The sequence below is a fragment of the Ptychodera flava genome, chromosome 18, assembly GCF_041260155.1.
Source record: "Ptychodera flava strain L36383 chromosome 18, AS_Pfla_20210202, whole genome shotgun sequence".
In the NCBI taxonomy this organism is placed as follows: Eukaryota; Metazoa; Hemichordata; class Enteropneusta; family Ptychoderidae; genus Ptychodera; species Ptychodera flava.
In genome coordinates, this window is record NC_091945.1 from 18,718,916 (window position 1) to 18,744,395 (window position 25,480).

Sequence of the window (25,480 nt, forward strand, 5' to 3'; positions counted from 1 at the left end):
GATTCTAACAAAGCATGAGAAAGTACAAACATAAAAGTCTGAACTGACGGGCAATAGGGTTAAATGGCTATATGCTATTGCTACGTGAAAGGGTACCAGGTCAATTGCTGATTCTAGACATTGAGGGCGCCACCCAAGTGGGGGCGAATGCAAACTCACCACAAGCATCATGGTCCTCATCATCGCCAAACAGACAATCCTTGTTGATGTCACAGAGTTCATCTGGGCCGATACAAACCTCATTCCTGCATACAATTTGGCTGGAGCATAATGGCGGCAGCTCTGAAAAGAAAAGAATGAGAGAAACAGAATGAAAAATGGGACCTGCAGTTGAAATTATGGGCTTGAGGTTACTGTGTAATTGCCAAACTCTTGTATTGTCACCCTACAGGAAAGAATGGGAATATATGCCAAAAAAGGTTAAAGGTCAAAGTAGCATATAATTTAGTCAGAGATATATTTATAAAGCCAAAAGGCTATTGAAGACGAATAATTCCTTTCCTGGTCCTTTGTGACCTCATTTTGAAAACTGAAAGGAAAATCAACTGTTCACTGTATGTCCTGTCTTTTTGTTGAAATTGAAAATTTCGTTTTTTCTTATGCGATTATTTACAACAACAGTGTTCATCATTTGGTCATGTGTAGATGTATGGGACTTGCACAACAATCTTGAAAAAATATACAAGATGCCACAGCCGAGAAAAGATTATGTTCCACTTCTGGTAAGAGCCACATAGTGCAGACTCCAGCAACTGCGTGACGTTAGAAAATTTAACAAACTTTATATAATAAACAATGCAGTTGTAATAAAGCTACCTTAATTACCATTTTATGCAGTATTTTGGTGATGAACACTTTGGCAAATTGGATGATTGTCAGGTCTAGAAGTGAAGACTTCACTTTCTATTACATGATGAATTTTGGGCTTTCAAAACTTACATCAGATTGGACAAAGACATTATCATATGGTTTATTGTGCATATCACATCTTTTGGCAATTTTGGAAAATTATTGATAACAAAGGTAATGAATGCAATTACCAGTAGTATTGTAATTTCAATATCACTGACAGCTTTCATGCTTCACATATTCTTTGGAATGACAGCTTACTTTAATCAAATCAATCACAATTACTCAGTGATATCTAGATGAGAATGCAGAAAATAAAATAAAGTAGCAATCAGAATAAATTCTGATGATTCAGCATTATTCCTGTTGCAAATTAAAGATGTTAGCAATTGATGGTTGACCAAGCGAGGGCTGACATACTTCTGACGGCAATCTCAAAAGTAACTTTTGATATCTTTCAACCATTGACCATCGTATTAAAAGCTAATTTCATTCTAAATTTGAGAACAAGGACATATAATACCTTCAGTTTTACCTTCATCAGTAATTTTGGTGTTTTTCAATATCCACTGATTAAATACTGTAGGTGGTTGCTTTTGTGAACTTCCAGCAAGTTGTCAAAAGCATTGGAATATCATTTTGAAGTTTTTAATCTTGGAATGAAAATTTTATATTTAAACATGGCTGACTCCCTTAACCTTCATTAACCATGATGACCATGGACCATGCAGACATTATAGTTTACTCTATGAATTTTGCAAAATTTTAGTCATCTATTGAAGAGATGGAACTCTTAGAACAGCAATATGGTAATTCTGTTTTCAAAGACCAAAAAATGAGTGTTTTCTTTGCGTCATCACACTACTGGAAAGGCTGAATTACTGGTATGTACTTCCTCCAAAAACAGCTAATCCACAAGTGGATATATGCGCAACTTACAACCAATTTAATTGACAGCTTTATACATTCTGCACTGTCCTGTGTTAATCACTAGGAGGTGATATTTTCTCTGTCAAATCTGTTTCCAACATTTGAAGAACATCTTTGAACTTTCAATTATTATAAAGAGTCCAAGAAAACATTTCAAAAGTGACAAGAACAACAACCGCATGTATCACCGAACCAGATATCCAGGCATTTCAATGTTGATCAGATGCTATAACAGCTACCATGAATTACTGATGCATGTATCGTTTCTCCCTACAAGGCAGAATATATTCCATGCAGGCACTTTCAATAAGTTTAAAATGTCACCCAGGGGATTTAATTGCACAAGTACATCACATCCACTGTCTTTTCGAAAAGTCATCAATTTATTGAGCAATTGATTTTGACAATGAAAACAGACTTTGATAAGGCAATCAAATTATCCTTTCCACAAAATACCTATTCAACAATAATTACTCAATTATACGACAAAATACGCCCCCAGATGTAATTATTACGATGATTACGCCCCAAGGAAATCAAATTATCAATAAACTAACCAATCGATTGTACTGACAGTCTTATACCTAAATAAGAAATAGCCATCAACTATCTTAAATTTACTTTTTAATAAAAAGTTGAATAACACTAAATTGATGATCATTGTGATTAATGTTGTAGCAATGGCATATGGCAGTCATTATTTTAGATTAAGTCATTTCTGAAGGAAATTAATTTCATTAAGTCAATGTATCAATTTGCTGGATTAGTGACATATATATCATGATGTTAACTGATTTCCCAAGAATGCTAAGAAATATTGGCCATTTTGACATGCACTGGTTTGAGGAATCTGTTATATATTGCATGCCGGAGCATATGGTACGACGTTACTGGATCAAAAATCAAAATGTCTGTGTTTTCACATTTTGACTTAAATGAATTTTTATCATTAATACCAAATTAAGGTTTTTTACCCAAAATATACACCCACTTCATCCTTCGAGTAAACTTCTGCCACCATACTAAACTATAGAGTCTCTGCTTTTTGAAAATATATAGTATGAGGTTTTCTTGTCATCTTTGATGAGAAATATTGCTTTGAAAAAAACTGTGTTGGCAGCATGCAGCTCCACCTTAAATAATAAATGAATGAATGAATAAATAAATAATTAAATAAATTTGCCGAAATAAACAAGATTTGAAAAGTTCTCTGTCTAAAACAATTTTCTCATTGTCTACAATTACACAAGCTGACGTGTTCATAAAGCCACGAGAAAGGCAATAACACTGTGAATTAGTAGCAGTGGTCTGCGAAATATCATCTCATCTTCTTCTGGGAATTAGCTGCATGTTACAAAGGAGAGTAATCTCATTGAATGGTTTCTGTGTCGAACTGTGTGCAGACCTTGGAATTGTATCTTTCAGACCTTGGAATTGTATCTTTCAAATACTACGATGCCAAGCGATAAATAGTTATCAGAAAGCTACAACCAATTCCTGGAGATGTTGATCTTTGCTGTAATAAGATTAGATTTAAGAATTTCACAATTATGACCAACAATCTATGCTCCATTGGTATTCTAGCTTGAATGCACGCATGAAAATAATGTTATCTAGTTGGCACTGTGAGACTGAAATGGTGTTAGAAAAGCTACTGTCATTGGAAAAGGCCACCTACAGAAATTAACATATGTCTGTAAAACTCTTGGATTTCGAATCAGTCTATTGCAAATTGATGCCAAACTGACATACATCTGAAGGCATAAAAGTATAATTTTAACCCGTGTAAATTAAGCTTTACGATTAAAAGTCTCCTTAACATTTCTGAGTATTATTCATCTAAACTGATTTAAAAGGTCCAATTAATTATTCATGACTCAATTTACCATTTACAATTCACAGTTGCTCTTCACCTTTAGAATGACAATCAGACCACTGTGGTTGTTCTCGGTTTTACCAGAAAAGTTTAGGAGGTGGGAAGCTGAAGGATATGAATACTAGGGACCATATTTGATGGCCATTAATCAAACTGTGCTGGGTCTAATTGATTGAATGGCATATGGGCCAGCATCCATACTGTGAAATTTACCCTCAATAGCCTTGAAGCAAGAAACATGATCAGTAGAATATAAATCATGATTTTAAAATGATGGCTCACTATGTGACATAATCATCATTATTGGATATTGGGTTGCACGTACAAATTAACCTCTTTAAAATGGAATATTCTATTTTTGGTTTGCGAAGTTCAACAAAGAGACTTAAATTCAAAATTGTTGTTCAGAAAAAAATGCATCGTGTACTTTATAACCCTCACTAAAATCACTACTTTTGCAATTTGTACCAATTAAGATATTGTTCTTGTTTCGATCCTTGTGAACATCCAAATCAAGTTATCATAAAGCTGCCATTTACATTTGCAGATGCTTGGATGGCACTTAGGCTATCATGTGACTTTAACCTGTGATGTAACGATCTAAACTGTCACAAAAAAATAAAGCATTCATGGACAGCAGGATCATATTTGCTGCACTTTTATCCCACAATGTAAATATGCACCTAGTTATACAAAGTTCACATTCAAAATGCGATGTTGGCACCACCCTTTAACATTCTGTCTTAATTTCCTGAGCATGATTTAAGTTGCATGTGTTTTGATTGAGTGTTTATCTAAATCTTTGTGCTTGAATTTGGGATAAAATACACATTTCAAATGACCGCTGGCAGATATGTACAGTGAATCTGTAAGAGTCTTATGTCATTATGCATTTTCCTGCACAGTCAGGTCAATCCTAACTTGCAAATTTCAGGCAGAGATTAAAGCTCCAGTTGGTAGGAACTTGATTGGCAAATATTCCCAATGGTTTTATTCTGTTTGTAAATACAGCTACTGGTTCTACTTTCCAAATCACATTTAGAGGCTGCCTGGCATGCACAACTTCCAGGGGGTGTCAACATAACCTGCATGTGTGTGTGTAAATGTACAGTGTTACTATTTACAAATGAATTTCAGTCTAGACCAGAATTCCGTATTCTGATACAATGCACCCTAAAGAATTGCTCCTTTATTTTAAAAGTATCCTTAATAATAATTATCTCACGTTGGATATTGATAATATTGAGATACTATAAACACCCACGTGCCAATCCAATTACAGCTAAATGGTGATATGTGTGATTTATTTTTGCCAGCAGAAACAAACAAAACTTGTGTTTTTTACTATTTGTACTGGCTGGGTTGAACAAGAGGGAATGACTCTTAGTATTAAAGTTAACTGCATGCTTGTGAAACGGATAGCTTCCAAAAGACATCTTCACAATTTGTGTCAAGAGGAAAGTAAGAGGTACATGTAATTACATTTCATGGAGTAAACAAAGTTATAGAAGAGAGAGTTACAGGATAGATAAAATGGTTCTCAGTATAAAACTCCATAAAAGTTTGAGTAGAAAAGGTAGCGAAAGTGTACAGCCTATAAATATGTGTACCGTCTGGTGAGATATTTTTGTAGACCACTTGTAAGTATATCACAAAAGCTCATAAACGTGTGATCTTATTATCACTCCTTTCATCAAAATTTCGCCAAAGCACTAATTAAACCTGCAATCAAACTGACTTTTGTCAGTTATAGTGTGTCTATTTAACTTTCTCATAAATGTGTGCAAATCAATAGTTACATTTTGCGTAATCACCAGCCATGGACAAATGAGACACTGTCTAAATGACAATACCACAAACGACAAACATTACTGAGATTGTGCTTTCGGTGCCTTCATGCAATTTGAAAAGAAAGAGTAGAAGAGAAAGGATTGTACTTCCAGATAAAATCGATCAGCTAGCGCTCTCCGACTGTCAAAAATCAAATCCACTCGACTCGTCAACTCGCAGGATGTTCATTGATGTACGTATCACCTTTTTAAGAGGGCCTTTAAACATGAGATGTGGCATCCACTCCTTAGGAACCACAACTACAGCTAATGAATTAGAAACAAACAGATTGATTCCTGGGGGATTCTGTCAGGAAGTGGGATGTTTGACAAGGAGTGGTTGCCTGAATACATGCAATAAATTTAAGCGGATTGGTGCCTTCAAGAGGTTCCGGTACTATTCTGCACTGAGAAAAGAAAGTTTGATGGATGACAGGAATTAAATTCAACTGTCAATTCAAATGCCCCATAGGAGCAATAACCGCAATCTTCTTCAAATTACACTTGAGGTTTAATGTTCAATTACCTACCAGTCATGCATGTCAGGTTTTCATAAATTTAGAACAAGATTGAAATATTATGTTCTTAATGAGATCATATTCTAGGCCTCTATAGGAAGCTCTAAAAAAAAATACACGTGATATGTCAGCAAATACTCTGTATGCCTATACTTAGTGTACTGCGTGCATAAAGAGTAACTCTGTGTTTATACTTAGCATGCTGTACTGTGTCTAAGAGTGTAACAGCGTTATACAGTATGGTTTGATACAAAACTTTTGACTCGCTCAATTAATTCTGTAAAATTATTATTAAGGAACCATCATGAGTGAATTAGAAACACATGAAATACCAAATTTGCCATTCAGTTAATGCTGACATGTTCCAGTGCACAGTAGCTTTATGAATGCATCTAATGTTGTATAATGTGTGTTTGATATGGATATCTATGCATCTATCAGTTTGTACCCACACATACATGCATGCATATATACATATATACTTACATACATTATACATACATACATACATACATACATACATACATACATATATACTTACATACATTATACATACATACATACATACATACATACATACATATAGGCATAAATATACATAGCTTTGTCACACTACTACTACAACTACTACTACTACTACTATTAGCAATAATGATATTAATGATTCATTGAAAATTAATATTTTCATAAGCCTCACTTCATCGTTAAATACCTTTGTAACTTGTAGTGGTGAAATCCCAATGATTGAAGAAAGATTGTTTCACAGTCAAAATGTTGACAAAGAATAATCATATTATGTAGTAATGAAATAATGTATGATATAAGTGATGAAAATATCTAATTCTTAACAATATAATAATCATTTTACATTTTCTGCATGTTGATCCTAATCGATGTTCCTGTTTAACAAATTTTTTTTGTATATCTGTTATAATAAATTTCATGGGCATGTTCTGAGACTTTGATCCTACTCTTAAAAAGTTTTTTCCGCAACGGAACAGAAGGGCAAGAGAATGACATTTTTGTTTACAGTTCCATGTTTCAAATGTCAAAATTCAGTTTACATATTTCATATATGAGATGTGCCCTCCAGGAGAAATCCCATCTCTGAGGGCAAAATATATAATTATAATGGTACCATCCCGTATATGTTGACATATAAATATCTTCTGGAAATGTGAGGGTACAAAATCATATATGGTTGTTCTTTAATTATGCTGGTGGGACAATAAACTGTTTGCATAATACCGCAGTTGCTAGGGTAAATGAATAGTACATGTACTGAGTGATGTTTAATGAGGGCAGTATTGAATAAGGGAGCAACCAGTGCATTATATGGGTATATCACATCAATGTGTCCCCCCTTCCCGGTACAAAATATTGTTCATTTACTAATGGTAGTGTACAGACAGAGTGAATATGTTATGGAACAAAAGTGAAATACAATGCACTTTTTCTGAAGCACAGAGACTAATATCAATTCCTTGTGAAGCTGTTACATTTAATTTTGGGATAAATATTGTGAGTTTGAATTATTGATACACCTAGAGCATTTAAAATTAGCAAACATATTTTTTCTGTTTACCCTTTGACCTTCAAAACCATAGCGAAATAATTGCCACTAGTTTGCATGGAATATTCAGTTGTCAATACTGGTAAAACGACAGCAACTGTTAAAAGTGTGGCAGCCTTTCACACTGGTTGTCCTAACTGAAAATTTTCAAAGGTTTCTGATCTAATTACCGTAATTCTGTCCAAGGCTTAATTTTACGGCAAAATAAAAATTCCCTGTTATTGCCTTCAGACAATTGGCTACTGCGATTAATATCCGTTTGGATAATTTCTGTCATGAAATCTATCATAAATATGTTACATCGCTTCTGACCTGGCATTGAAACACTTGCATATGTCACTGAAGTTTTAATGCGAGCACATTAGGTGTTCATTACAGAGAATGGTGTATGATATATTGCGATGGAACAAAAGATATATCCATGACAGATGTGAATGATAGAAGTGAACTGTAATGAAAATATCATTATCTATCTGATAAATCTGAAAATGTCATTATTTATCTCATGTGACAATACTGTGATAATATGGTACGTATAATGTTCCTTCACAAAAATCTCCATTAGCGGTCTTTTGTGGGGTTTTAGTATATTTGTTCTCTTTGCAAAAATAGTTTCTGCTCAATTCCTCAAATTATATAGCATAAGAAACTGAAATCAGTGCACACTGGAATTCATCTGTCTAATTAACATTGAACATGGACAAATTACTACGTTTGTTTGTCCAGTTGAATATATTATAAGTGTGTACGCCCAAGGGAGACGGAGAAAAGAAAACTTTTGTTTTTCAGAGCAAATATGATAAGAAAATTTCAAAAATATCAAAATTTACAGCTGGCTATAGTCTCTTTAATTAAATAGTCGTATCAACCAATTTCTAAATCAGACAACTTAATGATCTGAGAATGACATGTTTATTTTTATACTTGAGTTGTGTTGACTAGTACTGACAGTCAACAGGGCCGATTTCACAATATATTTCGTAACAGCATAATGTATGACATAAACTAAAGTTTAATTCCTGTTGCTGTGATAACATATCTGCATTCGCTGAAAATGACATAAGTTGTAAACAAAATTTTGGACACCTATACTTCAGTACAACAGCTATGTAGTGAAATACAACTGTGTGTGTATATAAACCTTTGACTGCTGTAATTTTTCCGACCAAAAAATTAGTGCAACATTTGCAATTTTTATGAATTTTTCAGTAATTTTATTAATAACTTTTGACCAAATGGCATCAAAATTCAGTGCCTCCAGTTTATTATCAAATTTTGGCAAAAATCTGATAAAAATTGACAGGGGTAATAAAGGTGACAAAAAATAACTTAACCGCTCAAAGGGTTATATATACTGAATCGCATTTCCATTAACAATGCAAGATTTCTTTTCAGTGATCCATTCATTTTGTTTAAAAAAAACTGTAGAGTGCTGAAAACACGTCTAGCACTACATTAATGACTCAAAATTTTACTTGAAATGACGTCCATTAGGCCATTTCTTACCTGGAGAGCAGTACAGGAAACTGACCGAGTCTACAGATATATAGCTTGCATCCTCTGTATTTGAATCCAGAATTCCTTTAATCACAACCTGAAATGGTTCATTCAGCATTCCAATCTGGATAGACGCCTCCAACCACCTGTAGGCATATAAAATTGAAGAGGGATGCTTATTCATCGTTTAACATTGCTATACATTCCTAAATTACAAGTTAAGTGCTTTAAATAACATTCTTTGTTTGCTGTCCGCGTGCTGGTAGGTTTTCAGTGTAAATAAGAAAGCAAATACAATGTAAACACTATTACAAATAAAAATATTATCTTTTCAAATGAAACCAAATAAAAATTTTGGCCTATGTTAATACACTTGCGGTTTTTTGTCTGTGTTTGTTTTTGCCTGGCTAGCTGGTAGATTTTACAAAAATCCAAGGACAGCAAAACAAAGAATTTTCTTTAAATGGCCGTATTAGCTTTCTCACCATATCCCTGCCACTAAGCAGGACATTGCATACAAAGTAAAAATATTGATCAGCAAATCTTCAAACAAACGGAACATGCCGATCTTATACAATGCCAGTCGAGGTCATGAGTTTTATAATCTTTAACCTGAGGACATTTAGAGCCTTGGAATTCACGTCCTTTTTTAACAGACTGAGTCTGTTGGATTTGATTTGAGTTTTACTTAATTTAATACGGAAACAGTGAAAGAAAATGTCAGATCTCGATTAAATTTCAGTCAATTTATGCCTGTAAGACATATTACATTATATAATCACTTAATATTACATTGTCCTGGGAATAATTTAATGTTTATAACCACAAGAGAGGTTAACATAAGCTTTATATACATATTTATTTTTTTTCTTTTCCAAACTTAATTCATTATCACTATATTGCTTTTTCATCCACAAGAAGTGTTACTTGATATTGTCAAATCAAGTTTTATGATAAAATTTGTCGTAGATTAAGCATTTTGCATTTTTGATCTGAGGAGCAACTTTTAGGGCTAGTATACCATATATGCAGCAAGTATTAGTGCCAATGGAAACATTAACTCTTTGGAAAAATTCAGAAAAAACAGAAAATCTAGGAAAACGGACCAAAACTGATGGTAAGCCTGAACAAATGAAAATTTTTTTGACATTTTATTATTACTGATATCTGAACTCCATTTAGCTCTCAATTTTCATTCCTCATTTGTCAAACCTGACACTGACATGTTTCCTGATAGTGCTAAAGTTGAGGTGATTGTAATTTACTGTGGCTTTACTCTTAAAAACTTTTCTGAAAAGCTCTCTGAATCATTCAGTGATAAAAACAGAACCAACTTTGCAAATGGCTAAGAAACTAGAAAAAAAATTATTCACACTTTCCTGATTTGCAGACAGACCGACAAAAAAGTAAGTCAAGGGTTTAAGAATTCATGCATCAAAGGGTTTCTGTCTGTATCTGCCGTGATGGTCAAATATTAGAATTTGTGAGCGCCGAGAAGCTATTTGCTTGATATGCCTCAGTGATCACAATTAACTTAGATGTCTTGGAATAAAAAAATCATGTCATGTGATTGTGTCAGTTGACATGATATGACAGCTAACATGACCAGTGCACATTGCCAGATCATTAAATATTGTCAACCAGCTGCAGGGAACTGAAAATCAATCTATCGCACAGATAACAGTCATATTATGGTCAATGTTCATTGAAAGATATTTTTCATGGTTTAAAAAATATTGCTTTCACACTGATTTAAGACGTGAGTGTGGTAACCCCTTCTCAAAGATTAGTATATTTTTTAATAAGATGGGATTAATGAAAACGACATAGTTCCATAGATCTGGGTCAAAGGTCATTGAAAAACAAATTATAAATATAGCTGTTATGATTGAGAGTACTGTTAATGCTATTCTGCTTCTAAACAGTAAACAACAACAAGAAAAATTCTCAGGTATGATTGCATAATTTGTTTGTGGTGTGTCAAGGAGATAACCATGATGACATCATCACTGTCATGGATACCAGTATATGAACAATTTCCCGAACCAGTATTAAACTTTTAATATTTTTCTGTGATAAATCTAATACTGTGTATGTGGTATTGTCCCCTTCATTATAATGTGCACTTTGAAAACAAATGTTTTAAACTTCTACTGATCCTTTTGATCAAGTCAACTTTTAAGTAATATTTTCTTTCACAAACATACAAAAACTTACAAGAAATTAGGGGTTAAAGGAGGCAAATTAAATTAGATAATGAAATTCAAAATTAGGAGTTGATATGCATACAAACTTTTGAATTTGAGAAGAGAACTAAACATTTCAAATTTAACAATACATGAAATCAAAAATGAGCACCATTATTATAGAAAAATTAAAAGAAGTAAAAAAAGGCATGTTACAAGAAAAATTGAAATCAAAATTAAATTTTTAATTTTTTAAAAGATGGGAGACAAGTGTCTACTCTACAGGTTTCAGAGTAAGTCCAGAAAAGCTGTGGGCCAGTGTAAAACTAACATTTTGAGAATTTGAAAAATTTGTTTCTGTAGCACCTGAGAGATTCAGCCTACTGTATTATTTTCCATACCTGTTTTGTTGGTCACCTTTCACACTCCATGCAACAGCTTCCTGTTTGCCAGTTCTGACGTAAACTGAGAGGCTTTCAGCGGCATCGCCGGATAGCTGATATCGAAAGTTCAAAAGGCACTGCGGTCCAGACATGGTGTAATTTGGACTGATGAACAAAGCAGGGAGGGTGGAATTCTGCATATCGTATGAGCTGAACAGGATGTAATGACCTGTTAAAAATGACATATTGCGTAGAAATTATGACACTGTTGTTGTTCAAGCATAAAAAGAGATCTGACAACTCCATGAAGTATGCAGAGTGTACGTGGGATGTACATGATTTACCCTGATGAGCTAACATTCAATTTTGCCCACTGGCTACTCTGAGAAGCCTGCACTAGTGAACCATGGTTCATATGCCAAGGAAAAATATTTGTTTCAAATCATTTAAACAGTCAAGTCTATTGACATTCTCATGTATAAAAAAGGTAAAATCACAGCTGAAACTATAAAAATGTTTTTCAATACAGTAGAATCTTGATATATATAAAAATCTAAAATACAACAGTATATATATATATATATATATATATATATATATATATATATATATATATATATACCGGTATATATACATGTACACATATACTATAAAATGTTATTCAATATAGAATCTTGATATATAAAAATTTAAAATATATATATATATATATATATATATATATATATATTTGAAAAATATATATATATATATATATATATATATATATATATATATATATATATATATATATATATATATATATATGCACATACATACACATAGACACTTTGAATGTAGGTTTTGTGTAGAAATTCAGAGACAGTATAGAATGTAAATGATACAGGGTGTGACATTGAAACAAGAAATGAAAGTTGGCATCTTCATTCACATTGCTAACATTTTATATTTTAACTACTGGCTAGTTAAATGTCTTATTTTTTCTTTATGAAACTTGCATAGCAGGCTGATGATATAATAAATGAGAGTGTAAAATGACATACTGGGCTTCATTTCAGCTACAGCTGTTCAATTTTGTGCCAGCTGGAATTATTGAAGTGAATGTATGTGACATATGACTCCTTTCACCTATTTCAAAATTCTCCCCCTGGGTAAAACATTCAAATACTCCTGAGTTCCACTAAATCAAATTTTTGAGAATTAGCCAGTGATACTTCAATTCCCTAAATCATATTTTAATCCCAGCCCGTGTGGGTCAATCAATGCATGATACATTTGTTGTCTAGATTGAAACACAGATCCAGATGAATGGCTTGGTTGCCACGGCAGCAGGTGTTCGGACACATTAACCCTCCGACCGCACAATTACCAATATGACTCTCCTTTGAAGACACTGATTGTTTCCAATGGTCGGAGATTCATAAAAAAAAATTAGCGCAATTACAGAATAGGGTATACCATATAATTCATACTTCATTTATCAAGTGATGTACTCATCTTACAGCTGTCAATTCACTTTGTGCTGGAAATATTAGTGAATTTTTCTATTTTTCTATTGGTTTGCATTATGGTGATGCACTGAAGCTCATTTGCATATACCTTGTTCACTCTCCTCTGAATGATCACGTAAGGGTCCAACAGCAGCATCAATTGCACGGACATGGCGCCATTCATTTTCTCCGGGACTGATTTCCCAGTTGCAGGTAGACTCTTCAAAGTCACACTCTACACCTGAAAACATGCAATCACAACAGTTTAAAGTTCCAAAAAAATGGTCTCTTTCTAAAAATTTCTGATAAAAAAAAAATTATGACTTAAAACGGAGGAGGACTTTGTCACTGTTTTAACAAAGGTAGGGGGAAATGACAACATTGAATAATGTAGAAATATCCAGCAGCAGGTGGTAAAATTGCAAGTCAAACTGTTAACTTTCAGATTTGTGCACTAAATCAGCTACAAAAAGCAATTATTTACATCTGGAGGGTAATTGCACTGTACAAGCTCATAAATGCCACAGTTTTGTCAAGGTAGAATGCACCTCTTGGACACAAATTTGGACTCTCAAATATTTACAATTCTTTTTCTGATCTACCACGTGTGGGGGTTCATTTTAAAGCTCTGGGTGTAATAAAACTTTTCACTGGCTTAGTCTTTCGAAATTGGTAAATTTTATTTTTCTCCATAGCGTTAACACAGGGATGGCAGCCATTTTGAATTTACATATTGGTAAATCTTGAGCAGTTTCCCTAGAAAGAAAATTTGCAAGGTGAGCCCGATTTTTATTTTTGATTTTGAAAGAGAATGGCTGAAAGATTTCTCAAGGAAAGTTTGGGCAAAAGTTTAAGCCTTCACCTTTTGAGGCGCGGACTACTTTAACAAAGGTAGGGGGAAATGACAACATAGAATATTGTAGAAATATCCAGGTCTGTTCTGGCAGTAGGTGATAAAATTGCAAGTCTCCCTGTCAACTTTCCAATTTGTGGGCTAAATCAGATAAAGAAAGCAATTGTTTACATCTGGAGGGCAATTGCACAGTACAAGACCATTAACCCTTTGAGTGCTGTAATTTTCTCCCGCCAAAATTTTAGTGCAAAATTTTACCAATTTTTATGAATTTTTCTGTAATTTTTTGATAATTTTGGACCAAATGGACATCACATTTCATTTGCTACAGTTTTTTCTCAAAATTTTGACAAAAACTTTGAGAAAAATTGATTGGGGTTTATATTATAAAGGGGACAAAAATTGACTTTGGCACTCAAAGGGTTAATGTCAGTTTAAATAAAACATTCAGTATGAAATTTTTAGATTTTGGCCAGAGAATAAAACTATGTTTCATGGGAAAAATACCAAAATGTATTCGAATTTGAGAAAGAGAGTTATCATAAACAGAAATTTAATAAATGATAATATTGATACTTTGAACAGTAATGCTTTTTTTAAATACAAAGAAAATATTCAATTCATTGTTTATTCCTGTGTGCAAATGGATATCTGTGTTTTTTAAACTTGTTTTATTCAAAACTTAAAACAAGATCAGTTGCATAATTTCTAGGATGATTATTTCAGTTTGTCTCATAGTCAAATGCCTTAGGCCAAGAAAAATAAAAAGTTTGTTTCTCATCCTCGCGCATGTCAATTCAGACCCGCTGAATCAACCTTTTTTCTGCTCATGAGGAAATAAAATGAAAAAAAACAATAAACGCAAAAATAAGCAACAATAGTGCATAACACAGTGCTGTATGAAATAGCACTGTAAACAAAATAACTGACACTAACATTCCATTCAGAACTGTAGTACACATATGTCACTGTTATATTACGCTGTCAAAACTGTGCATTGCTGCACTAAAAGTCAAACCACAGAACTGTTACTATACAAAAATACTACAGCAACACTGCTGTGCATTTATCTTTGTCTGCATTCCTATGTTGTTTTCATGTTTTTTTCTCATTGGTTGAAGAATAAAAAAATTGAGAAGAAAAAAATCTGCGTCACCGCATCATTTTTGCAATATGTCTAGGATGAGAAACAAACTTTTTATTTTTCTTGGCCTTATTTGAAGTTCTGTTTTTCACTTTTTTAATGAATTCTTCCAACATGCTGATCAGGTCCAGGTCTATCTAGGTAACTGGGTCATTCAACATGAAACCCATGCAAATCTATGACCAGATATGAACTGTAAATGCTCACGTGTTTCATTATATATTGCAGTTAATATGTATAAATTTGAACATTTGCCACATGTTTGCAACTTCATTGAAAGTATTATGATCAACATAATAAACAATATTCACCACAGATTAACTCTATAGGTCATTAAGTATTAAAATATGTAATTAACTGAAATAAAAATAATTAATTTCTTTGACTGCTATAATTGTATCACCACTTATATAGCAAGTGTAATTGCCTTTGGTCAAGTCCTTCAAACTATATATTCCAAACTTTGAAAGCTCATTAGATATGCAAACTATTAATTAGCTGACATGAAAACTTAAGTGCGAAATGACTTCCAATATTGGTATAACCTGGTATAATCATCAATGTCATAGCATGTTATGCCAACTTTGATCAAATAAATCCAAGAATATATCCCTAATTAGGAACGTTAATTAAATACACACATTAGGAATGGGCTGAAGCAAAAATGCTTAATGCCTTTCAATAATGTTAGCTTACATAATAGTATCTTTAATGTACATAGCCAGTTTCATCAACTTTGGTCTCGTTAATTCAAATAAATACCCCTAATTAGGAAAGTTCATAAAATATGCAAATTAGGAATTGGCTGATGTAAAAATGCTGAATGACATTTAATAATGTTCTATCATAGTATCTTTAATGTACATGGCAAGTTTCATCAATTTTGGTCATGTAACTTCAAATAGATATCCTTAATTTCAAAAATTCATTAAATATGCAAATTAGGATTTGCATGAAGTAAAAATGCTTAATGACTTTCAATAAGGTTAAATCATAGTATCTTCAATATGCATACCAAGTTTCGTCAATTTTGATCGAGTAAATTCAGATATATACTCCTAATTAGGAAATTTCATTAAACATGCAAATTAGTAATTATCTTTCACGTCACCCCTTAATATCTTTCAAAGCTGATTTATCTTGGTGTGATCAACATTTGTAGCGAATCTCATCAAATTGTGTGCTGTCGTTGTCAATATATATCAGTTTTTTCTAAAATCATTAATTATGCAAATGAGCAAAAAGTAAGCAAGCCACACCACCAAAAACTAATCAGTTCTTGCAATTTGCAAACTGAATCTATGTACCAGATTTGATTCTGATCTGATGAGCCGTTTTTGAGATATTGAGTACACAGACAGACAGACGGACAGACAGACAGACAGACAGACAGACAGACAGACAGACAGACACACAGACATCGCTGCGACATATGCCCACGTGTGTCAACACGTGAGCAAAAAACGACAATTAAACAATCAAGAAGGTATCGGATAGGACACATCTGCCCATGAATTTTTTTGAGAGCTTTTAATATTGTAAAGCCTGTGTTTTTATGAGATATTATACATATCCTTCAACAGAAATTCCACAAAGAAAACCTTTGTATTATCAGAAACAGCTGCAGCTTGAGTCAGAATAGTACTGATTTATTAATACTATGATTGTAAGTATAAACTGTTAACCTATGACGACATCAGTCCTAAAAAAAACACAGCTTTTCAAAATTTTGATAGATGATAGTAATTTGAATATGTAAATATATGTCGACGCTGCACCAGGTGTTCACAAGAGTTCAATTAATGCTGTGTGCAAATTTGCTCTTTGCATGATTGTTTACAGAAAATATTGTCAGTTTTTATGATCACGGACTTATAGACACTTGCAACCAGAGTGCTTCAACCGCGCATATAAACACACTGCTGAAGACACATGCTGGCACAGTGTAAATACCAGAATTGAGACATAACATTTAAAGAATGGCATGATATACACAGAACTGGTTAAAGATCACTTTAATGCATTGCATTCGTCACATACATTACTTGGCTGTAACACAGGGTTTCACAGACAGACAGGATTCAAACCACACGATGAAAGCAACTATAATTTACAACCAAGTATAAATTAAGATAGGGTACTTGCCTCCAGTGATGCAGGAGACGTTAACACAAAGTTAATGGAGCGTTTCAGGAAAGAATGTAAAAAATTGATAAGCTTTTGAATATTTGCCATTCTGCTGGACATATTAATCTGAGAACCCATCACTTTATGTACATGTATCTGGGCAGCTTTCAGGTAAAAATAATTGTACAAACACTTAGGAATATTTTCTGTTTTTGAATTTTGTGTCACAAATGCAGTTACGTGCCATGATACAGCTCAAAAAAACAAAGTACTGAAATTGGATGCTTGCAAGTTTGTAAGAATGGTGATGGGAGGTGTAGGCTTGTGTGCCCTATACTCACCACAAAGTTCTTCATCTGTTGGATGAATACAGTCTGGGATGAAGTTGCACACTTTGTCATTGCTGATACACGTGCCTTCTATGCAGTAAAACTGACCAGGTGGACAGGTTCCTACAATTGATCAAAAAAAATCATCAAATATGATCATTGTTATATTCATCAATCAACCACAATCATCATCTTCATCATCTATATCACTGGGGTAACAATGATATGACAATGATATAACGATGATGATTATGATGATCACCATCACCATTTTTTAACACATCAACCATCATTCACATCTACCACAATTACCACTAATTATCATCATCATCATCATCATCATCATCATCATCATCCCCACCACCACCATCATCATCAATCACCATCATCATCATCATCATCATCATCATCATCATCATCATCATCCCCACCACCACCACCACCATCATCATCATCATCATCATCATCTCCACCACAAACACAACCACCACTACCACCACCATCATCATCATCATCATCATCACCACCACCACCACCACCACCACCACCACCATCATCACCACCACCACCATCATCACCATCATCATCATCACCACCACCACCACCACCACAACAACAACAACAACAAACATCATCATCATCATCATCATCATCATCATCATCAACATCATCATCATCATCACCACCACCACCATCATCATCATCATCATCATCACCACCATCATCATCATCATCATCATCATCATCATCACTAAAACAAAAAAAAATGACCAAAGACATGAACATTAAACACATACCCTGGGTATATTTACCACACCTCATGTTCAATGACTGTGTATTCATATACAGTGTGTGCACTTTTCTGCTTTCTGTTCCAAATCTCACTGTGTCTTAATGCTAAATCAGGGTCCCTCCACAAACCGTGGCTAAATGTTATTATTATGTGCCCCTTGCTACTTCTTGTAGGGTTTCAAACAAGTTTCCAATCCATTTCTTCACACGGACTTGAGACAACTCAAGATCATTTTCTTTCAATTATTTTTGGCTCAAAGAATTGAACTTCATAAGTGAAAAAAAAAGTTCAAAATTGATTATGTTTGGAATGATCAAAGTCAACGCAATAATCATATTAAATGAACATAACATCATTACTGCAGCAATGGGCATCTACAAACGTCAGAGAATTAATGAAGATTCAATTACCTAATTGACTGATGAAATAATAATTGGGCGGATGTAACACACAATCTTTTCGGCAAAATTTCACAAGCTTACAAATTACAGAAGCTTGTGTAATATGATGAACTGTTAAAGATCACCATCAACTTTCCATGTGGTGGTCAGTACTCTTAACGCTTCAATACTTTTGAACAATGCCGGTAGCTTATCCCTAAATCTAAACAGGAAATTGTGTGATTGGGGGTGGTGAATACAGTACATGCTTGGGTATATTTACAGCATTGACTAAAGTGTTCCCTCAGGGCTTTGTAGGGAAAAGTACCTGTGAGTGAATGGAGAGTTTAAAACCCTTTGTTTATAGATATAAATGACATCCTGGATCCTTGTTCTGGAGTGATCTGTAAATGTAGACTGTCCGGTTCATGCACTATTAAACATCCTTTATTCACAAATCTAAACTTTTGTCAATCTGAATATGCAAAATGGTTTCCAATATGTCAAAAAATTAAAATATATTAAATTTTTGTTCACAGGTCAGCCAAGTTCATCTAGCTGCATTTCCTAACAGCTGCTATTACAAAAGAGACAGAGTCGGCAAATGTAACTTTGCCATCTTTGAAAGTTTGTAAAGTTTTAGAGGCACCTATCATACAGTAGCTTAAAACATGTTGAAGGATGGCTTGGCTTGGGATGACTTTGTCTTCTAAACAATTACAAATGTTATTAGGTTTAAACTGTTCAGAGTATCACCATGATAATAATAGTACGGTAGACACCCAGAATTTTATTTTCAATATTTCACTACTTCTATTTTGATTACATATCATCCCATACATGTACCGGTATTTATAAACTCTGATTTTATTTCAGAAATACTACTGTGTCTGTCATTAGTTTTTTTATTGCCTCGATTGTGAAACTTTCCAATAACCTGATTGTTTCCATTTGAGTGCTTTCTTACAGCTTGATCTAATTTAAGTTGTTAGATACTGAGTGAATCCTTGAGCGCTGATGACGGACAAACTGTGCTCATTGTCGGAGCTAACGAGCTGAGGAGCTTGTGTGACCTACAAAGCAATCAAGCAAAATGTATGCACACTGATCATGCTATTGAAAAGCAGTATTGACATGACACTCTTGCAGAGATGGTTCATACACTTCAGTACATCGCCATGTCTACAAGAACTTGTGAGATATATACTTTCATGTTGTATGCTTGATAACTGAGATCCAGTGTGTGACACCAGACTTATTGCTAAATCTTGCAAAGAAGTGGTGACAGCATTACAGAAAGTGCATGCAATTTTGTTTCAATTCCACCCCCCCCCCCCCCCCCCCCCCCCCCAAATTCTACTCTTTGCTTTCAGCTTCCAGTAATGTACATGTAAGTGGCCTTTTGCTTAACATCAAGGCAGCAAAATAGTTTTGAATAATTGTGTTGTAGTAATATTTTTGCTGGTAACATTTCCCAAGTTTGGAGAAAAGATCTGATCCAAGAGACAGACAGGTTAGTTTGAGGACTTTAATACATCAATATTTCTACAGCTATCACTATGATTGTTTCAGTAAATATCACTGAGATTAATCACAGAATACTGACTTCAGGGAACCTGGTAACATTTAACCAGTCTGTGCCCCTTAACATTTCAGAGATCTGAACTTTTAAAGTCAATCTAAGAATTTCTTGAAATTTCGTTGAGTCAACCCTACATTAAAATGGCTTAGAGTTCCTGGCACACACTGTTATAAGCAAAGCTGTTTAGATCATGTGATTTGAAAGATATGTGACATTTGCGAAAAAATTTGAATTTGATTGTAAAGATTGAATACAGAGTTTATAAATAAGTTTATTGGTCACTTGTGAGAAAAGGCTTAATTTTCGACCTTATCATTACATACATGCACTGTGAAAAGATCTCGACAAATTGAATCAGTGTCCATGCACAACAGCTTTAACGGTCATTGACCGTGGAAAACTGATATCTTAGGAAACCTGAACTCCATGGAAACTCAACAGACAGCTGCATGTGTACTTTGGATGAAATATAATTTTCAAGGCAGCTCAAGATCTTTATTGAAACATTGTAACCAAATATGGTTTTGATTCAAAGTTTGACAGAAATAAAATTTCACATTTTTTTTTCACTGCGCTGTCTGACAAATTTCTCCTATTTCCCTCATTTGCAAATGACTGCTGTATGAATGCCAAAGCAAACACTTGAAGGACAAGATTTGAAGCAAAAATACACGGTAGTTTCTTGACATTTCCAACAAGCAACAATAAATTTGTACTGAATATTTAAATGAGAACTGTCATTTCTAACTTTTACATTAATTAAAAGTCAGACTCGGATATTATACAGGTTGCATCAATTAATCAGTAATATTATGACTTTATACAGGTATGGTATGACATGTAATACAAAAATAGGTGATAACTTTCCAACCAAGTTGCAATAGTGAAACTAATTTTTTGTGATAAAAAAGCCAGGGAAATAACACCAGAAATAAGAAAATACTCTGAACAAACACACTTAGTACTTCTCATAATTAGAGAATTTGCAGTCAACATATAATAAAACAGTTTACAATTATGAATTTAAAAATATGGCATGCTGTAAAATGATTAGAATAGGTTCATTTTAATCAGTATAAGATTAGAACTGTCACAGATTTTAACTGACACAGAGTTTGGAATTTTAAGGTAGTACACGCCTCAAAAGTGAAAGAATTAAAATTTTTACTCAAATTTTCCTCAATGAAACTTAATTCAACCTTTCTCTCACCAAATCAGGGGTCACCATGCAAAGTTTGGTACTAGAGAAGCAAGTGACAGTACCTGACAGTTACAATTTTATCAATCTATGGGGAAAAATAAAATTTTCCATTTGAAAAACATAGTGATAGTGAAAATATTTCTTACACAAAAGTTTCAAAATGAACTCCCAAAAGTGGTAGATAAGGAAAAAATTGTGAAAGTTTGAGAGTCTAAATATCTGTTCTCAGGTACATATTCTACCTTTAGTTCAATAAAGTTCATTGGGGTGTATGCTAGCCTGCTGTCATGCCTTGTCTTGTTCGAAAATAGTACTCTCCCCATGGCAAGACCCAAAACTGGGCCCTGTATGTTCCAGGCCATGCACTGTATAATGCCATGCAGCAGCTGCAACATCCAGGCATAACCTCAGGTACAACACACTTACCCAGAGTCCCTTGAGGTGTATCCTTCAAATTTGTGACTGGCTCTACCAGAATGGTCACAGCTACATGCAGGCCTGTCCGGACATACTGTACGTATCACTCTGGCATTGCAGCCAACTTAATTGTTGTCTTTGTGACATTAACTGAAGGTTATTTTTAAAAACAGTTGAGCTAAAAAAAGGCATTAACACAGATGGGCTGCTGTTAAAACCGCTCATAATCTCCTCAAGAGGTGATTGCATTGCATATTTTTGATATCCCTGCATTGCATGGCCACTTATCAACCCAGAGCACTTGCTCAAATTTGACGTTCCACATGCAGAATCACAGTACCGTAAGTCATCCACTGTACTGGTATGACATATACATCATGTGAGAATTAAGCCCATGAAGATTCATCTCTGACACAATTCTTTAATTCTCTCTCCTGTTTGAGTGCAGCTGTTCAAGGCTATTTGTCAAACCATTCTGTTTCATGATAGGATTTGTGTAAATCCATGACAGCCAGAAGATAAATTTTATTGATTCATCCCACAGTTCCCTTATTATCATGAAGACAGCGTATTTTTGCGATAAAAATTGATAAGGATGTTAATCTTGAATTTGTTCTACCCTGTTATTATGTTTATAAAAGTACTATTTTAAAATCTCATCTCTCATATCTGTGATTTCACTTAATCACTGTATCAAAGTTAAACGCAATCAATGCACACCAATGTTATTTGAAGTCATCATTTACAAAAAAAACTGAAAAATTCCCCATGAGCATATATGTTACTGCACTATCCTGTGGAAAACCTTGCAAATCTCTGTATCTGGTGCACACAGATTTTTCTTCTACATGATAATTAACTATTATTATGTTCAATGTCGGACTGTAATGTCAACTAGTACACGGTATCTTTATTCTGTTATCACCAAAGGAATAAAATATAAAATTTATGATGGAGTGTTATAGATTCAAATGCATTGGATTAATCATCGATATGAATTTAGTAAAATTGTGAATAATCAATTAATCTCTCAGCAAGTGATTTGTCTATTCTGTTATTATCAAATGAATCACAACTGAAATATACAAAAGAACGGATTTACTAATTCAATGATAATTACTCTCATTATTAATCTATCACTATGCATTTATATTAATTATCAAAAGGGTTTTCAGGAAAGTCCCAATAACAATGACAATTTGTTTTCAAATACACTTCATCTTCTTTTAAGCCAAAGATGATTTACTTTCACTAAAATATTATGCATTTTTGCCTTCTTGAAAAGCAATAGTCCCCTATATACTGTTCTTTTACCTTAAAGTTATTTTTGACAGGGATTAAGGTAGAACGTGCCTTGGGGAGAGATATTAGGACTCTCAAACTTTTACAATTCTTTTCTGATGAGTGATCTACCACTTGTGGGAGTTCATTTTAAAGCTCTTGGTGTAAGAACGTTTTTCACTGGCTTAGTTTTTCAAAATTCGAAAATTTTATTTTTCTCCATAAAGTTAACACAATAATGGTGGCCATTTTGAATTTTAAATATTGGTAAATCTTGGGTTATTTGTTTCTCTAGCACCAAAATTTGCACAGTGACCCCGGCCCTGAGTTTTATTCTTGATTTAGCAAGAAAGTGGCTGACAGTTACATTAGGGAAAGTTTAAGCGAAACATTAAGTCTTTCACTTTCGAGGTGCATACTACCTTAACATACAGTTTTATAAAGTCCTTTTCTTTCCTTCAGAATTTTCATTCAGTTAATCAGTTTGTTCTGAGATAAAGCTGACAAACAAGCTGTACCTTTCAGAACCTTTAGAATTGAAATGAAGATTTGATTTCCAACTGATGATTTCCATATCTACTAGGCAGTGACTATTTTGTCACAAAAATAAAATTCCTTCCTCTACTTCATGGTTACTGTGCAGAATGTTAAATTGCATTTCTCAACGTTCACAGTATATTGTGTGTTCCACATTTGTACCATTCAACACCTGTCTGCAGCTGTCTGCTAAAAAACAGCATTTCCACTCACAACACAAAACAGTGTGAGGTGTAGGACACTTGAAGTACTATACACATACCTTAGCTTTTCAGCAGCTTTGACTTAATGTTTGCCCACAGGGAGTGGTTCGAGTACGTATACAGGTACTTGTTATGATAAAAGAAAACTCGTCTTAGCTTATTTTACATTCACAACCAACTACAAATTGTGATGTTGCCATTGCTGTTCTGGACAAACAAGACCCAAGTTCCAATAAAATGTGGCGCATTTTACTGTTACGTTTTCATGCACCATTACCTTGAGGAAATTACAACACTGGGACCGCAACCTGGAATAATGATGAGCTTTAATAACACTATTAACAGCCTCAAATGTGAGGATTGACCATAAATTTGAAACAAATTAAATGCAGCTGCCAGTTAACAATCAGGTTCTGATATTTGATGAGCAAATTACGATGTTGCTCAGTCATCATGATTTTTCGGTAGTAATAAATGAGCATTAACCTAGCTGTTTGGACAAACCTGTTCAACTGATAATAACATTAATTTAGAAAGTTAAAGAGGGACAACAGGATTTTGCAACGCTGTAACACAGTATGTAGCCAGAAGGCATGTTGTATATGGAATATTTCATCAGTGTAGATCAGACTGCATTGTTTTTGCCAATATCACACAATTATAGTATATACTGTTCATTTACCGTAATATAACTCTAGATGTATCATTAACTGTTTGAGTGCTGTAATAAATTTCCCCTCTATAATTTTAGTGCAACAGTTTTTTATTTCTTCTGTAATTTTTTGATTATTTTGGCTCAAATGGACATCACTTACATTTTCTACAGTGTTTGATCAAAATTTTTGGGAAAAATCTGAAAAAAAACTGGCTGGGTTATATCATACAAAGGCGACAAAAATTGGCTTTGGCACTCAAAGGGTTTATATATGTTTTTTTATGAAGATGATCTGTTTCCTATTATAATGGAAAGACTGAATGATTTAAAGTAAGAGTCTCCTGTTTGGCAGAATGGTCTTAGCTCCTTTCAATAAACCATGCCAACAATTTATGATTTTAAATCACTAAAACGAGAATTTCTTTTTAATTTCCAATGGCTCGTGTATTTCTTTGCTGATTGCTCTATAATATTGTGTATAGGTCTCTTTAAAGTCAAGCGAAATTTAACCATGATTTTTTTGGATATGGAATATGTATAGTTGGAAGTAGCACTAACTTCAAATCTTTCACCAAAATTGAAAGTTTTTGAAAATTGTATAGTCCTTTTGTGAGTCTCGGCATCTTGGTTCCAGATTCATTTCTATGCTGGCATGTGTGTGATTGTAGCCTTGACTAAGATGATTTTTGCATATAAAAATATACATGTATATACCGTACGGTACCATGGTATTCAATGTAATATGGAAGCAAATAATTTAGAACCATAACTCATTTTCTCTCAGACTAAAGAATGATGTTGGAACTTTTTTCAAATTGTAATTTTTTTCATCGAAGCGGTACTTAAT

General features: G+C 33.8%; 1 protein-coding gene across 1 annotated transcript in view; it reads right to left on the reverse strand.

Moving 5' to 3' along the window:
- LOC139117066 (ALK tyrosine kinase receptor-like) overlaps window positions 1-25,480 on the reverse strand; it is a 72,800-nt gene that overhangs the window by 15,079 nt on the left and 32,241 nt on the right. The window contains 5 exon segments of the mRNA XM_070679899.1: window positions 160-282; window positions 9,082-9,218; window positions 11,660-11,870; window positions 13,241-13,372; window positions 17,597-17,707. Of these exon segments, the coding sequence (XP_070536000.1) occupies window positions 160-282; window positions 9,082-9,218; window positions 11,660-11,870; window positions 13,241-13,372; window positions 17,597-17,707 (714 nt within the window).